This window comes from Canis lupus, chromosome 17 (assembly GCF_048164855.1).
Source record: "Canis lupus baileyi chromosome 17, mCanLup2.hap1, whole genome shotgun sequence".
NCBI lineage: Eukaryota > Metazoa > Chordata > Mammalia > Carnivora > Canidae > Canis > Canis lupus.
In genome coordinates this window covers 12,119,143-12,135,592 of record NC_132854.1, presented here as the reverse complement: position 1 = coordinate 12,135,592, position 16,450 = coordinate 12,119,143, and the positions used below count along the sequence as shown (strand labels likewise).

Genomic DNA, 16,450 nt, shown 5'->3' with positions numbered 1-16,450 from the left:
TTCTTTATATATAAAACAGAAGGATTAGGGGATCCCTGGGTGGCTCAGCAGTTTAGCACCTGCCTTCAGCCCAGGATGTGGTCCTGGAGTCCAGGGTTCAAGTCTTACATCAGGCTCCCTGCATGGAGCCTGCTTCTCCCTGTGCCTGTGTCTGTGCCTCTCTCGGTCTCTCTCTGTGTCTCTCATGAATTAAAAAAAAAAAAAATCTTAAAAACAAACAAACAAGGATTAGATGAGAAGATTATGTAAGGGATCTTCCAGTATTAAAACACTGTTTTATGATTAGGCTCCTTCGTGTTTCTCTCTCTTTTTTTTTAAGAATATGAATTTACCCATGTTAATTCTAGAAATCCGTTTCTAACTAATGCATTTATTTGATTCTTAGTCCCATTAGGAGGTGATCATGTTAAGAGTAATGAAAATGATTTTTTTTTTGTTTTTTTTTTTTTGTTTTTTTTTTTTTTTTTGAAAATGATTTAGCAGAGAGGAAGTAATGGTAGACTCATTTGCGTGCTTCCATAATATTTAGAATAATATGTGCTTTACCGATTATAGTTCACTTTCTTTTCTTTTTAAATGGGGAAGTTACTTGGTTTGTTATTTTATTAGGGGAAATTAAATGGCAAGGCTAGGGTGAGAATCCAGGGTCCCTGACTGGTGCTATTATACTGTGATATACAGCCTGGGGAAAAAAATCATCCTCTTGTAATATGATGTTTAATCAATAAGAAGAGCAAACTGTTTATATTGGAGAAAAGTATTTTACCCTACAGCAGAAACTTCATGTCATAGGAATGGACTTGGGTTGTTGGGCAGAAATAGGGTCTCAGATTAGGTCTCTTGCATTGGTTGTAAGTAGACTCTGGTACATAGTAGGCTCTCTGTAAGCGTTATTCAATGACTCCAGTCTGTTTCCAAAATAAAATGAATTCAGAGTAGGGGAGGGCTGATGGTGATTGCCTTTGCAGGTCCCTTCTGGTGATTGTTCCTGCTAATTTTGGTTTGCGGCAAGTAACAGTGATGGGTTGAATATAATTGTTTGTGTAGGAATCTTTGATATTTAGAACACAAAATATTGTAAGATTTAGACCATCAATCCCGAATGTAAACTAAACCAGAGGGAACTTTGGTTTTGGTTTAAATCAAATTATAATTTAATAATTTAATTTATTTTGAACAGTAAGTGGATTTTTTTTTTTTTTTGGCCTACTGACCTGATTGACATCATGATTCACTTGCACATAGAATTAAATCCAAAAAGTTGTCAACTGTGTATTTAGATAAAGCTTGATTTTGAGATATAAATTGGATATTTTTCTCAGTAACTCACGAATATGTTTTATACAAGTTTTGAAAATAAAAATAAAAAAAAATAAAAAAATAAAAAATAAAAAAAAATAAAAATAATGAATTCATTAGAAACTTAGAATATTTAATTATGTTGCCACATAGTAGGATCCCCACAAAAGTGTTTCTTAAGTTTCTTTTTTTTTTTTTTTTTTTTTCAGGAGAGAAGGGGCTTGGTAATATCATACAGAATATCCAGTGACCTTAGGATAGTTAGTAAAGTGAATATAAAGAAATTAAAAACAGAAACCTGCTTATCATTCAAAGCATTTCACTGTTTACATTGCTTAGTGACCGTAAACTACCTGATCGGAAGCTTTTTCTGCGCACACTCCGAAGGTAATTTCTGTAGAGCATGACACTAATGACTCGAGCCTGAAATTGTTTTGAAACAATGTAGTAGAGAATCACATCCAGACAGGTGCTGAGATTCATGAGGAAGGTGGTAAAGGCTCCCCAGGGATTGTAACTGTTCTCATCCCCTTCCAGCATCAGGAAAGCAAAACAGATATGGAAAGGCATAAAGCAGACGAGCACCTGTACCATGAGTGTGATGATGATCCTTATAGACTTCTCCTTGACTTTTGGTTTCAGCTTAGATGTCTTCCCGTGAAGGAGACTATGAATGATGATTAAGTAGCACCCAATCATGATGAACAGGGGAATCAAGAAAAAAAATATCAGTCGAGTGAAGTTCAGCATGTTAATAGCTTTTAAGTGGGTAATGTCAGAAATCTTCAGGCAGGTGGGGGGTGTGGAGGCTTTATCTGGGTCTTCATAGAGCAGTAGGAGTGGGATGGTGGTTGTCAGGGTCATTATCCAGACTCCCACACATGCTAGCATGGCTTTGCCTGTGTTTTTAAGTTCTTTGGCATATTTTGGCTGCACAATGGCCATGTATCTGTCGGCACTAATAAAAGCAAGAAGCCATAGAGCAATACTTGGATAAAACACTGTGAGAGCCCCAAGAATCTGGCAGAAGTACTCTCCAAATGGCCATTCACCTTTTGCATAATAAAACATCCGAAAGGGTAAGCTCATTATAAATATTAAGTCCAATAGTGCCACATTCATCATATAGATGGTTACAGTGGTTCTCTTCTTGGTAGTACAACTAAAAACCCATAAGGCAGTGGCATTAACAAATAATCCAATTATGAAGATACAGCTGTAGAAGACAAGGGCTGCGATCTTGTATTCTTCTGGATGTGAATTGTTGGAAGGGCCAGGTTGAGCTTGATTGTGAGGAGTGGTCATCTTATAGATTGTTGGGGGAATGACACTTAGAAACTGTAAAATAGTTAAGAATAATAGAAATAAAACCTTTTTGAAAAATAAATGCTTAACACTGTCCTACTTGACTTGCTGTGTCAGTGGATTTTAATTTTAAGAGTATTTTATGTTGTACAGTCAATATATGTGTCTTAGTATTTATTAAGAAATCCACTTCCTAGATACTATTACTCATGTGCACTGACCCATTAAAATAGTCTGTGTGTTATAAAGCACTGGCAGATTTATTTTTTCTCTCTGCTCGCCTCCCTTTTCCCCTAGGGAATAACCTTTTTTTTTTTTTTTTTTAAAGATTTTATTTATTTATTCATGAAAGACCCAGAGAGAGAGGCAGAGACACTGGCAGAGGGAGAAACAGGCTCCATCCAGGAAGCCCGACATGGGACTTGATCCCAGGACTCCAGGGTCATGCCCTGGGCCAAAGGCAGGTGCCAAACCACCGAGCCACCAGGGGATCCCCCCCTCCTTTTTTAAATGACTTTTTCCTGTAGTGTGTAATTGGGTAGCAGTTATTCTTTTTTTTTTTTTTTTTTTAATTTTTATTTATTTATGATAGTCACAGAGAGAGAGAGAGAGGCAGAGACACAGGCAGAGGGAGAAGCAGACTCCATGCACTGGGAGCCCGATGTGGGATTCGATCCCGGGTCTCCAGGATCGCGCCCTAGGCCGAAGGCAGGCGCCAAACCGCTGCGCCACCTAGGGATCCCGGGTAGCAGTTATTCTTATACTAAATGTTCTTGGATTGGGACTAATTGGGAGAAGGTCATTCTGAATTTTGAATCTTACAAAATAGTTTGCTACTTTTTATCATCTTTATTCTGTTTAAATGTTTTGTAATCCAGGTTAGTAATGTCCAAAAGATGAACTTTTACTCATTAAATATAGTTTTAATGTATAAAATGTGGATTAGAAAACTAATAAAGGAACCACACAACTGGTTGATTCACATTAATTCTCATTTGAGAGCAGGAACTTTTCCTTTTGGCTGCTATATTTCCACTGCTGCTTGAGTCCATAGGAGTCCTCATTAAGTAAATGTTTGCTGAATTGATGGATGAGTGAAGGAAGGACCTGCAGCAGCTACTCTAGTTTGTCAATGAATATTTGCTTGGTTAGTTATTAAGCCTATTTTTTTTTTTGAAATGGAAACACTTCCTCATAGTATTATGTTCTTTCTCAATTATCATAGTTCTAGAAACAGCGTGTTCTGCCATGGTCTACAGATCAAGAACCTGACTCTTAGAAGAATAGATGAGCTAGTTTTTCACTCAAAGTTAGTTGGAAGGGCTTAATGCTGTCTTCCCGATGGTATTTACCAGTGTCCCAGAAATGGACGTCACTGATGTGCCAGGAAACAACATTGAGAAGAGGACATTGCTAGTATAGTAACTCTTATGCCCTTACTCTAACTACATAAAGACACAAGTATTATTTGGCAAATTAAATTTTAAAAAGGAATATTAAAGAAAAAGTAGTTCTTAATTAGAAGTCATTCAGTAACTTTAGATGCATGCAAAAACAAATTCCCATCACCAAAAAAAAATGTTCACTTCTAATAGAAAGTTCAGTTGTGATTATAAATATCATCGACCCCTCACCAGAGTAAAACTTCCATCACCCATGATGCAACGTCAACAACAATGATTTTAAGAGTAAAGGTGCTTATGAAGAGATGGAATCTTGTGGTATCTTAGACTTGACTTAGAGGTGCAAGAAAAGTTTCCTTCAGAAATGTCACTTTGCAGAGTGGGCTGTCTCTAATTCAACCCTGAGTCTGTCTTTGGTGAGAACTGTGGGGGTGATTAGCATTCTGGTTAGTGGCATCAGGGGCTGTTGAGAATATAAAATGAATTTGAGCTAAATAAATAAATAAATAGAATTTGAGCAGTTGCTGTGGACAAACACAAGATATGAGTTTGTTTTTACACTTCTCCCTTTTTTCCTTCCTTCTTGACTATAGCTAGTTTGCCAAGTATCTAGGTTAGATATGATTTTGGAATAGAAGTCTATGTATTAGTAGCCTATACTTATATTATTAAAATATCCAAATATTGATGTGACTAGAATTTTAATTTCTATCAAATGAGAAAAGTATTATATAGAAAAATCTCCAGTATCATATCGAGGAGAATAATTTTGGACTCTTTACTATTTTTAAATTTTCATTGAATTTTTAAATAGTAGTAATTGTAATATAAATGAAATTTTGTATCTTTTCTCTCTCTCTCTCTCTTTTTTTTAGAGAATTTATTTATTTATTCATGAGAGACACAGAAAGAGAGAGAGGCAGAGACACAGGCAGAGGGAGAAGCAGGCTCCATGCAGGGAGCCCGACGCGGAACTCGATCCCGGGTCTCCAGGATCACACCCTGGGCTGAAGGCAGACGCTAAACTGCTGAGCCACCCAGGCGTCCCTCTTTTTTATCTTTTGATACTGTGTTTGGACTCCCTTCCCCCATCCTCATCCCTGAATTTTGTCATGTAAATTTCATAGTTACAAACCCTTTATGAGTAAATTTTTTAACCTCCATTGGGCTCAAGCTGCTTTTATGTCACCAACACTTGTATTCATTTGCTTAAGGTTGAAAAAAATATGTGTAATGCATGTTTTAAAGGCATTACCAGATTGGTTGTGCTCTGCTCTGTACACACAGATACATTTTTGGATAAATATTAGAAAGTGATTGTTTTCAAGTCAGCATTTTATTTTATTTTTTCAAGTCACTGTTTTAAAAACTTTAGATTCAGTGATTATCTATAGTCTTTTTTAAAATAAAGCTTTATTTATTTGAGAGAGTATGGTGAGGGGAAAGGGCAGAGGGAGAGAGAGAATTTTTCTCCAGCAGACTATGCACTGAGCACAGAGCCTGATGTGGGGCTTGATCTCAAGAGCCTGAGATCATGACCTTAGCCAAAAATAGTCAGTGATTTTGACCCTGAGCCACCTAGGTGCCCCATAGTCTTTTTTTTTTAAAGCATTTAATACATTTTGTGGAACAGTGTAATTGAAACCAAGTGACAAAGACTCCTAAATATACTTGTGATTTATCATATCAGCATTTTTTAAGTTGAAAAAATTATTTACTATTAACGTAAAACAATGTTGAAAATAAATTTAAAAAATCACATTAATAGTGCAGGAAGATGACAGCATAACCCATTTCAAGGTCCTTTGCCAGCATAGTGTCAGCAACATATTATTAAATGATTTTGTAACTTAGCACTACTTTTTTTTGTCACCATACAAAGTTATTACAATATTATTGATTATGTTTCCCATACTGTACTTTCCATCCCCATGACTTACTTATTTTATAACTAGAAGTTTATACCTCTGTAGTGTAAGCATTACCTAGTGGATAATATGTGATGAAATTAACTAAATGCTACTTACCTCCTGTCCATCAAAAGGCTGTGTTAGAGAAGAGCATTTTTCGTCATACCCAGTTATCTAAAAGAGATATCTTGTGTTAAAATAGCTCTTTCTAGAAATGGTATATTTAAGAAGTTGCAGTATTTCTTTTGTTTCAGGCTCTTCTTTTCCTTTACAAAGTTGTTTCAAATGTAAAACTTGGCACAGGAGTTGGTACTCGTTTGGCTGCAATTGCTGCTTTGTCTCTTTCAGGAAGTACTCTCTGAAATAAGGCTTTTTTAACTTCTGACTTTGCCCTGGATGTGGTTTCTCTCACAAGTGATTTGTTTATGAGGTCATGATTAGCATAAACTCCCCTTGAAGTGATGGCATGTACTTAAAGAGAATCAAACAAAAAGAGGAAAATGTGTTCAGTTTGTTTACTTTGATGCTTAAAGTCTACATCACCTATTGAAAGAGAATGCGATTCGATGTTGACTAGAATGGGGTTCATAGTAGTTTCTTCACTTTCTAAGTTGTGGGACTTTGTCTAGTTACTTAACCCCTCTGAATCTCTGTTCCTACTTAGTTTCTATACGGTTAAGATAGAAATAATACTCATGTGATAGGATTATGAGGCCTCTAAACCAGAAAAATCCCAAATGCTGAACATAGTGTCTGGCACTTAGTACTAACCTAAACAGAGTTAACCCTGCACTACAAAGTTCCTGAAGTCATAAAATGCCCACTTTTATTGTTAACATATTTCTAAGTGGTTAAAATTGGGGTCCTCTGTTATTTGCTTCTGCGTTGCATTTGCATTTATCCACTTTGGTTTGTCTTTTTTGTTGTTGTTTTAAGAGAGAGGGGATTGTGAGGGAGGGACAGAAGGGGAAAGAGAGAGAATCTCCAGCCAACTCTCTGCTGGACATAGGGCCAGTCTAAGGACCCTGAGATCATGACTTGAGCTGCCCCTGCTTTATTTTTTTTTTTTATTTTTTTTTTTAAAATTTTTTTTATTTATTTACTTATGATAGTCACAGAGACAGAGAGAGAGAGAGAGGCAGAGACACAGGCAGAGGGAGAAGCAGGCTCCATGCATCGGGAGCCTGATATGGGATTCGATCCCGGGTCTCCAGGATCGCGCCCCGGGCCAAAGGCAGGCGCCAAACCGCTGCGCCACCCAGGGATCCCTATTTTTTAATCTCCAATGCATCCTAACCCTTTTCTGTTGCATGGAAGTCTAGAAATAATTCCTTTTATATAAACATCTCTGCAAATTGCTAAGAAAGGACTGGAATTCTTTAGTGGAATAATTTACATGTTTGGAGTATTCTAACCTAGAAAGGGAAGTGAAACCAATGGAAAGGGAAGTGAGCAAACCTAATCATTGTCTGCCCTGTTGCATTAAACTTTCTCTTTTCTTAAAAAAAAAAAAAATCTCATTTGCTTGTCTTAAAATTTTACTTTTCTTTATTTTTGGTTATGCATGATTTGTCAACTTTTAAAAGGTACATGAACTTAACTATTTGTTTTTTGAACTTAAGACAGTTTGAGGGCCTGTGCTCTTTCTGTCCTCAAATAAAAACCATAGTTTCTTGGGGTTGGCATGTGGGGTGTGTGTGTGTGTGTGTGTGTGTGTGTGTGTGTATAGCAAGCATTTAATAAATATTGGTGGACTGTGACTGAAGAAGTAGAGGGGCAAGGGAGTCATGGGTGGATTACTGAGTGGGGTGATGGCATCAGGGATGCTTTGACCCTCTTAGGGGAGGGGACCTGCCAATCAGCAGACAGATGTGGAGACTCAAACTCTGGCAGTGACCCTTCTCTCCTCTCCATGACCTGTGACACTTTGCACTGTTCTTTGTGTTGCTGGTCCTCCACAATACCTGTATGTTGGTTGTAAAAAAGAATTAGAGTGGGAACAATTCCCCCAAACCTTTTGGCAACAAGTAAACAATGGATTGAGAAGTAAACTCTTAAGTGTCTAGTTTGCTTCTTTAATACTTGAGCCTAATAAATTTTTTATTCAAGTAGAAAAACTTACGTCATTCTGGGACTGTTCATGCAGATGTACTTTCCTCAGTTATTTTGGAATATGAGTAAAAGAGAAATTTTTCACCTTGCAAAAAAGGGATTACAGATATCCAAGGGGTTTCATTTTGTGAAGTAATCTGTTTTCATTCCATTTTTGAATTCTGGTTTAGAATATTAAAAGAACTCAATGAATTTTTATTTTAGCACTTGAGCCCAGTTTTTGAGTGAATATAGTTTAGTTAGGACAATTTCATAATTATTAGGAAGGATGTAGTTAATAGATTTATACATTAAATCCCAATTATAAAATGTGCTCTGCATTAGAGATTTGTTTACACCACAAATAGAATTATGTTTCCTGTTCTAAACATATTTCTCTTTACCATTGCATGTGTAAGTCGGGGTTTTTGTTCTAATCCTTTTTTAAAAGATTTTATTTATTTATTTGAGAGAGAAAGTGAATGAGAGAGAGTGAGCATGAGCAGGGAGGGGCAGAGGGAGAGGGAGAAGCAGACACCCCACTGAGCAGGGAGCCTGATGTGGGCCTTGATCCCAGGACCTTCAGATCAAGACCTGAACTGCCGGTAGACACTTCACCGACTGAGCCCCCAGGCGCCCCTCATTCTCATTCCTTACCCCAACGTTTTGGGAAGGGGATCACTGTACTTGATGTTCATTTTTCCCAGCGTGGGTGGCCATAAGCAATGAAGGCTGGAGTGGTGGGTCAACAGCCCACCTGTCTCCCAAGAAGAGGGTTGTGAGGGAAGTGAGGATGCTCTGAACTAGAAGGAGAATCTTACAGTTTGGCCCTAACGGTCCCCCACTTTGAGGTCGTGGAATCTTTGTTACTCTACTGTCTGTCTCTGTCAAACTTGTATCTAAACGACCTGTTCTGTTTTTGTGTATGTGGTTTTGTTTTTGCTTTTAATGAGGGAGCTTAATTGAATAGTGTTTTCTGGGTAAAGAAGATTGAGGTAGTACTATTTGTCTAAATCTGTTTTTAAGAAAAAATGTCCACAGCTTATAGCTATAAATCTACAGTCAGTTAATTGGAACCTCCTTTTCACTTGATTTCCTAAATTATAAATTTAGCAATCCTCAAATTCCTTTTCCTTGGCAATTTTTGTACAGTTGGAAAATTTTACAAACATATAATCAGGCAGTTACTTAACTCATAGCAAACAAATTGACCCTAGATGACCAAAGTGATCTATATATAATTCTAGTTAAAATAGATGTAAATCAGCAATGAAAGTAGAGCTCTTTAAAGATACTAAGATTCTCTCACTTAGAGGACCTTAGGAGAAGGCTGCTACATGACAGTAAAATTAGTCCTGAACCCACTGAAATCTTGCAAGACCCCAGGCCAAGAGTGAGCAGTGTAACATTCCACTAGCTGACCAGAAGTCCAATCAGAGTCCTGAGGATAGCTGATTGAGTAGAACTGTGTGGTATCTGGTGGCTTTCTACAGACTCTGGTCTTACAGTTAAGGGAAATAGTATATTCCAGCAACTACAAACTCTTGTGTATTGCTGGCAGGTGTTTTAGTTTGGAAAATGGTTGTTAAGTAGTAAAATGAAGATACATCTACCCTATGAATCCAATTCCCCTCCTAGGTAGAAATGCATGGTCTTAGGCATCAGGAAACATAGGTAAGGATATCTATAGTAGCATTATTTCCAGTAGCTCTAGAAACAACCCAAATGTTCAGCTGTAGAATGGATAAATATCACTTGTGTAGAGTACAGGTGAATGCTTCTCATGATCAAAATGAATCCTATAGCAGGCACGTGCAACAATATAGGTGAATCTGTGTATATTATGTTTTGTGAAAAAAGCCAGACATGAAGGAATTTCTGTTTTATGATTTCATTTATGTGAATTTCAAAAAGTAGACCAAATTGAAATACAATGTTTAGGGATTCATGCTTAGGTGTTGAAACTCTCTGGAGAGCTGTGGGTGCATATAATAAGGAGGGCATACCGGGAGAACTTCCAGGATACTGGCAAGTTCTGTTCATTGATCTAAGTGCTAGTAACTCCAGTGTTTATTTTGTGATAATTCATTAAACTGTATATTTATGGTTTGTCCTTGTATCTGTAAGGGTGTCTGTAAAAAACAGATTTTAAGATAAATCAAGGAGGGTTTATTTGTAAGGATCTCATGACACAAGACTGGAACCTTGTGGGGAAAGGGGAAACTGGCCGGACTGTTGCCTTGTGGTGTCTGCCCCCGCTTAGGCACGAAGAAATCTAGGGCTGGAGAGGTTACTAGAACCTGGAAGGAAGGGAACCTGCCTGGAGACTAGTAGTGACTTCCTGTTGAGGGACAGTGAGCCTGAGGGAACCAGGGGAATAAATCCCCCAGCCTCGGGTTTCTCTCCACTTCGGTCTGCTCTGAGGCTCACATCAGCCGAACACAGCGAAAGCTGGGGCCTTTGGGTGCAGTCTGTACCCTCAGCCTCTTGAACAGAACAGGATGGAGAAGGGGGAAAAAAAGCAAATGGATTTTCCGGCATGCTGCACTTTTTGGTATGTGTATTACATTTTATATTCAAAAAGAGTTTTATTTGTTTGTTTTAAAGCTTGTGCTTTAAGTTGGCAAGGACTGGGTTGAGTGTCTCTGCCTCTTGCAAGCTGTATTTGTAACTTTTTTAGACATCTTGTGAGTCCTCTAATTCCTTGGAGCTTTTGTAAAATATATGTTTTAGACACCAGAATACTAGTTTTCTCCGTCTCTCTCCTGCCTGAAATGTCCCCTTTCTTGCTTCGCGGCACATTTAAATTTTTCTTGGGAATTTTCAGACTGGGAGTGTAGTGTGGGAGCTCTGCTTCTTCCACTAGTTAATTTGCTGAGTTATCCTAAAAAAAAAATTCATTTCGCTGATCATCACTCTCCCCAACTGGAAGAAAGGGGAAGTTGGATAAGGCTTTCTGGAAAGACTTCCCACCCTTGGCACCATACAATTCTAAGTAACTCTTCCCGCTACAGTGGGTATTTTATCTTTGTCTCCCTCTGAATTTTTGTAGGCCTGCAGATGAGAAACATGGGCCAGGACTTGGGGATCTGTGTCCTTACATCACTGCATGAAAAAAACCTCAATGTGTCCAGGACTCATTTGGAGAAACCCTTGAATGTGTATGTAGGTGTCTGGGGCCTCGTCTGAAACAGAGCACCCAGAGCGCTGAGGGGTCTGTGTGTTTCTGGCCTCTGCCCTCCATCTGTGTCATGTTGTGGTGGTCTTCAGTGTGTGTTTTTACCTCATTTTCCATTTATCTTTAAGTCAACTTGCTCTTAACAGATTTGATTCTACTCATTCTTTACACAGCCATTTCTAGTAGCTTGTTCGATGGTTGCAGCTAATTTGCCTACCTCCTTTCACCTTTCTCCCGTAACCGTCCCTCTTATATGCGGTAGGCAGCAGGAGTGGCTGTGAGAAAGCACCAGGTGCAGGCTGCCGTCCAGTCACTGTGTCTCCCACCCTCTCCCGGGAGAGCTGTCATTCTTGGTGACTGAGGACCTCGAGGAGACATTATAATCAGCCTGCAGAGGAAGACCCCAAAATCATGCAGGCTTTTTGTTTCCTTGGTGATAAAACTGCACTGATTTCTGGGTTACTCAGAAGAGCTGTTTGCCAGAACTTTCCCTCTTATGCTTATAAATTAATGTGCTCCCTAGTGATGAGTCAGTTGCTATTTTCTTATTGCTTATACTTTTCTTGTGGATATTCTTCTTCTTTTTAATTTTAATTAGGCTCTATACCCAGTATGGGGCTCAAACTCACAACCCCAAGATCAAGAGTCACATGCTCTACCAGCTGAGCTGGCCAGGGGCCCCTTGTATGGATATTCGTGATGAGAAGTGTATGACCTTTGTTCATACAGCCTCTTGCCACCAGCCAGCCACATGGTCTAAAAGAATCTCAACAGACAGGGGAAGGAAGCAGGTAGGTGATACCACCTTCAGAGAGTCGCAGAGAGCTTGCAGAGGTGTGTGTTTGGACCGAGGGATGCAGACCCTTGGGCTGCTTCATCCTGCTTCTAGTATAGGCTTTATTCTCCTAACAGTAATCAGAAGTTCTTAGAACTGGGAGTTAGAGGTGCCTGGGATATCTGTCCTTGATGGTTGTATTGCTGTTCCTCCCTTGACAGCACACTTTTCTTTTGTGTTATTCTGTACATTGTGTGTCTGTCTTGGTAACGACCTGGCACATCCATCTTCAGGGACTTCCGAGTACCTAACAGAATGCTTCACATCAATAACCTTAGTAAATAGGCTATTGATTTGACTGGTGTTTGTGTGTTTTTCTGTAAGAAAGAAGACTGCCATGTCCTCAGAATTGAATACCTCATGTTTCTAGGTAGATATAGGTAGATATGATCACAAAGACCTATCAAGCCAAGGAATGAGACCCAAAAAAAAAAAAAAATTGGGGTTGTTGGAGTACCAGCTGGGGGTGAAAGGATTAGGGCAGGAGAAACATTGTATTACAGAAGTTCATAGAATTTAGTAACAGTAAGAGAACCTGCACAGTTAATGCAGCCACTGAAAATTGATATTTCAAGGCTGCATTGACATAAAACACTGTGCTTTTACTGCCACCTACAGATAAGTAGGTGGTTTGGGAGCTCTTCATCTTTACCTGATTTGAAGTCTTGTTGAGACTGGAATAAAATTTCTATTTTTATTTTAATTTATTTATTTTCGAAATAAATTTAAAAAGCTCTTAATTGGTAGAAGATAATAAAGATATTTTAATGTTAACTTTTTAAGTATTTCTGTATTGTGTAGTACTCAGTGATAGATATGTCCTCATTCTTCTAATAAACATTTTAGCTATAGACCATGTCTGCCTTCATTGCATGTTATCTTTTTTAGGAAACCATTTTCTTCTGTAGGACTTTGTATCCCTGGGCTAGGGCCTTGAGAAAATTCTATTTTAAATGTTATTTGTGCCTGGTATTCTACTAAGAGTTAAACGTAAAGGTGGCCTTGGAACAAATTTGATACTGCTTTTAAAATGTTTTAATTGTGGGAAAATAACATGAAATTTACTGTCTTAACCATTTTTTAAACAAGATTTTGTTTTTTTTATTAGAGAGACAGAGAGATAGCAAGAGAAAGCGCATGAGCAGGGAGGAGAGGGAGAAGCTGGCTCCCCATTGAGCAGGGAGGCCAACTCGGGGCTTGAACCCAGGACCCCAGGATCGTGACCTGAACCGAAGGTCAGAACATTTAACTGACTGAGCCAGCCAGGTGCCCCCATCTTGACCACTTTTAAGTGTATAGTTCAGTAGTGTTAAGTACATTCACATTGTTGAGCAGCCAATCTCTAGAACTTCTTTCCTCCTTCCAAACTGAAACTCCGTACTCTTAAAAACAACAACTCCCATCCCTCTCTTCAGCCCTTGGCAGTCACCTTTCTACCTTCTAGATACCTCATTTAAGTGGATTCATACAGTATTTGTCCTTTGTTACTGGCTTATTTCACTGAGCATAATGTCCTCAAGGTTCATCCATACTATAGCACATGTCTGAATTGTATGAATAAGCCACATATTGTTTATCCATTCTTCTGTTGATGGACACTTGGATTGCTTCCACCTTTTGGCTCTTAGGACTAATGCTGCTGTGAACATGAGTATATAACTGTCTCTTCGGGACCCTACTTTAAATTCTTTTGGGTGTATTCCCAGAAGTAGAATTGCTGGATTGTGTTGTAATTCTGTTTTTCATTTTTGAGGAACCACCGCACTGTTTTCTGTAATGGTTACGCCATTACACAAGGGTGCAAATTTCTCCATGTCCTTGCCAACACTTGTTACTGGTTTTGCTTTGATAATAGCAATTCTAGTGGGTGTGAGGTGGAATCTCATTGTATTTTTGATTTTTGTCTCCCTGATGTTTAGTGACATTGAACATCTTTTCATGTGCTCATTGGCCATTTATATGTCTTCTCTGGAAAAATGTCTATTTTCAAAAAAAAAAAAGAAAAATGTCTATTCATGACATCCTTTGTCCATTTTTTCATCAGGTTGTTTTTTGCTGAGTTGTAGGAATTCTTTATATTTTCTAAATAATCCTTTATCAGATGTATGATTTGCAAAATATTCCCTCTTATTTGCATAGGTTGCCTTTTTACTCTGAGTGTGCCCTGTGATGTACAGAAATTCTTTTGGCTTAGTTTTAGGTCCAGCACTCATTTATCCATAGTCTCATGATAAGGAGAAATTGAAAAGCTTTACATTTTTAAATATTAGGGTAGATTTTCCTAAGTAAAATCCAGATGTTTTTAGAGGGCCTTTCCCAGTAATTTAATCTGAAGAGTACCTCTAGTGCTCAACATCTTCCTTTTATCCAGAAGGGTGTAAAATAGGGTAGGCAGAAACAAGCTCTGTTCTAGAATTGGCTTACTTCAGAGCCTTCCACTTGCAAGTGCTTTTTTCTTATGCCCTGAGAATCATTTGCCTCTATTAGTACAATAATATGAAAATGAAGAATTACATTTACCTTCTTAGAGTGTTTTTGTTCCCTGCTCATTCTGACTGATATTTATCAATGATTGCTTTAAAAATAATAGCATGTCTGCTCATCAAATTTTCAAATTACAAAAGCTGGGAAGGTATTTTAGTAGTGGTAGAACCTAAGTTCTTAGTTTTGTTTTATGTGTATTCTTTTTTTTTTTTTTTTTTTTTTTTAAGATTTTATTATTAGAGCACAAACGAGGGAGCAGTAGAGGGAGAGGGAGAAGCAGGCTCCGAGTAGGGAGCCTGATGCAGGGCTCGATCCCAGGGTCCCTGGATCATAACCTGAGCTGAAGGCAGATGCTTAACTGACTGAGCCATCCTGCCTTAGTTTTTTTTTCTTTTAAAGATAGATAGATAAATAGATGGATTTATTTATTTGAGAGAGAGAGAGCGAGCATGCTCGCATGAGTAGGGAGAGAGGCAGAGGAAAGGGAGAGAATCTCAAGCACACCCCCCATAGAATATGGGACCCTCTAAGGGGCTCAATCCTACAACCCCGAGATTATGACCTGAACTGAAACCAAGAGTCAGAATCTCAACTGACCAAGCCACCCAAGTACCCTTAGGCTAAACTCTTGTAACAAGCCCCGATTGCAGTGATTTGAGAATACAGATGTCTGTTTCTCTTTGTAACATCCCTGGTAGGAAGTTGAGCTCTGTTCTAGGAAGTCATTAAGGAATTGAGTTGTTAGGACTCAGTCATCATCCACAGTGGATCTCCTTGTTTCCAGCCTGCTTGAAGGAATTCCGAGGCAAGTCCAAGATGAGAGATTGATTTTTCATCAGATGCTTTGGAAGTCATAAATGTCACTTCTGCTCACACACTTTTGTCAAGAATTTGATTCTGTGGTCTCATATAATCATAGCAGAGGCCGGGAAACAATCAAACCCCTAGAGATAAAGGAGAGACAGTTCTGGGGGGACTGCTAGTAGTGTCTTCAAAGAGCAATAGCTATGACACTAGCTGGTTTAGCAAGTGGGAGCCATGGGCTCACAATCAACATATAAAACGCTGAAGAGGGCGCTTGTGGGGCTCAGTCGGTTGCCTTTGGCTCAGGTCGTGATCCCGGGGTCCTGGGTTAGAGCCCTGCATTGGCAGCTCCCTACTCAGCGGGTAGTCTGCTTCTCCCTCTCCCTCTGCCATGCCCCCTGCTCGCTAGTGCTTGCTATCTCTCATGTGTGCGCATGCGCGCTCTCTCTAATAAATAAATCTTTTTAAAAAAAACACTGAAGAAAGAACAGGTTTTTCTCTTTAGTCTACAAAAATCAACTTTGGCAATGAATGGCATAATTGTTGCTTTGGCAGAAATGTTTGGAAAAGCCACAGGAAGCCCATGAAATGCCATCATGATGTGGCTACAGTTAACAATAATATGCTCATAGTATTACAGGGCAACAGGTATGGCTCTGGTGCTCCTGGTTGGCGTCAGGAAGGGGTGAGGTTGCACACTTGCCAAGTGAGAAATGGCTGAGAGAGTGGGCAGTGTCTATCCCGGAGAGGTGAAGATAGGGCAGGAGAACAGTCTTCACTTATTGAATGGGCTGCTTTATGAATGTGGAGTTAAAAATTGGGGATGCAGCATGGCCAAGGATGAATTAAGGTGTTATGGGAGGATGCTATAGGAAGTTACTGGACTTGGTAAGGAATAACACTAACACTCACGGTCTCAAGGCAAAGTGATTCCCTTGGGAGATGCTGAGTTTCAGACACAGAAGATACTCAAGTAGCGGCTGGGAAAGCGCTGGGTAGAGATGTTGTCTAGGAAATCCACACACTGAGCAGGTAGCAGGAATGGAGCCCCTGGGGAAGCTCTTCAACCCCTGAGCATCTCTGATTCTGTGTTCTTTTATACTGTGGAGTTCATTATACACACACACACACACACACACAC

General features: G+C 39.0%; 2 protein-coding genes across 4 annotated transcripts in view; one reads left to right on the top strand and one right to left on the bottom strand.

Moving 5' to 3' along the window:
- UBAC2 (UBA domain containing 2) overlaps window positions 1-16,450 on the top strand; it is a 179,510-nt gene that overhangs the window by 39,757 nt on the left and 123,303 nt on the right. The gene's annotated exons all lie outside the window — the stretch shown is intronic.
- Window positions 1,472-8,828, bottom strand: GPR18 (G protein-coupled receptor 18). 2 transcript variants are annotated; one of them, XM_072782517.1, is made up of 3 exons: window positions 8,666-8,828; window positions 6,035-6,388; window positions 1,472-2,637 (listed from the first exon to the last, which is right to left on the bottom strand). In XM_072782517.1, exon 3 carries the CDS (start codon window positions 2,602-2,604, stop codon window positions 1,609-1,611), a length of 996 nt encoding a protein of 331 aa, XP_072638618.1. In that variant the 5' UTR covers window positions 2,605-2,637; window positions 6,035-6,388; window positions 8,666-8,828; the 3' UTR covers window positions 1,472-1,608. The 2 variants fall into 2 exon arrangements, with proteins under 2 accessions (XP_072638618.1, XP_072638619.1); XM_072782518.1 differs by having other exon boundaries at window positions 6,035-6,091.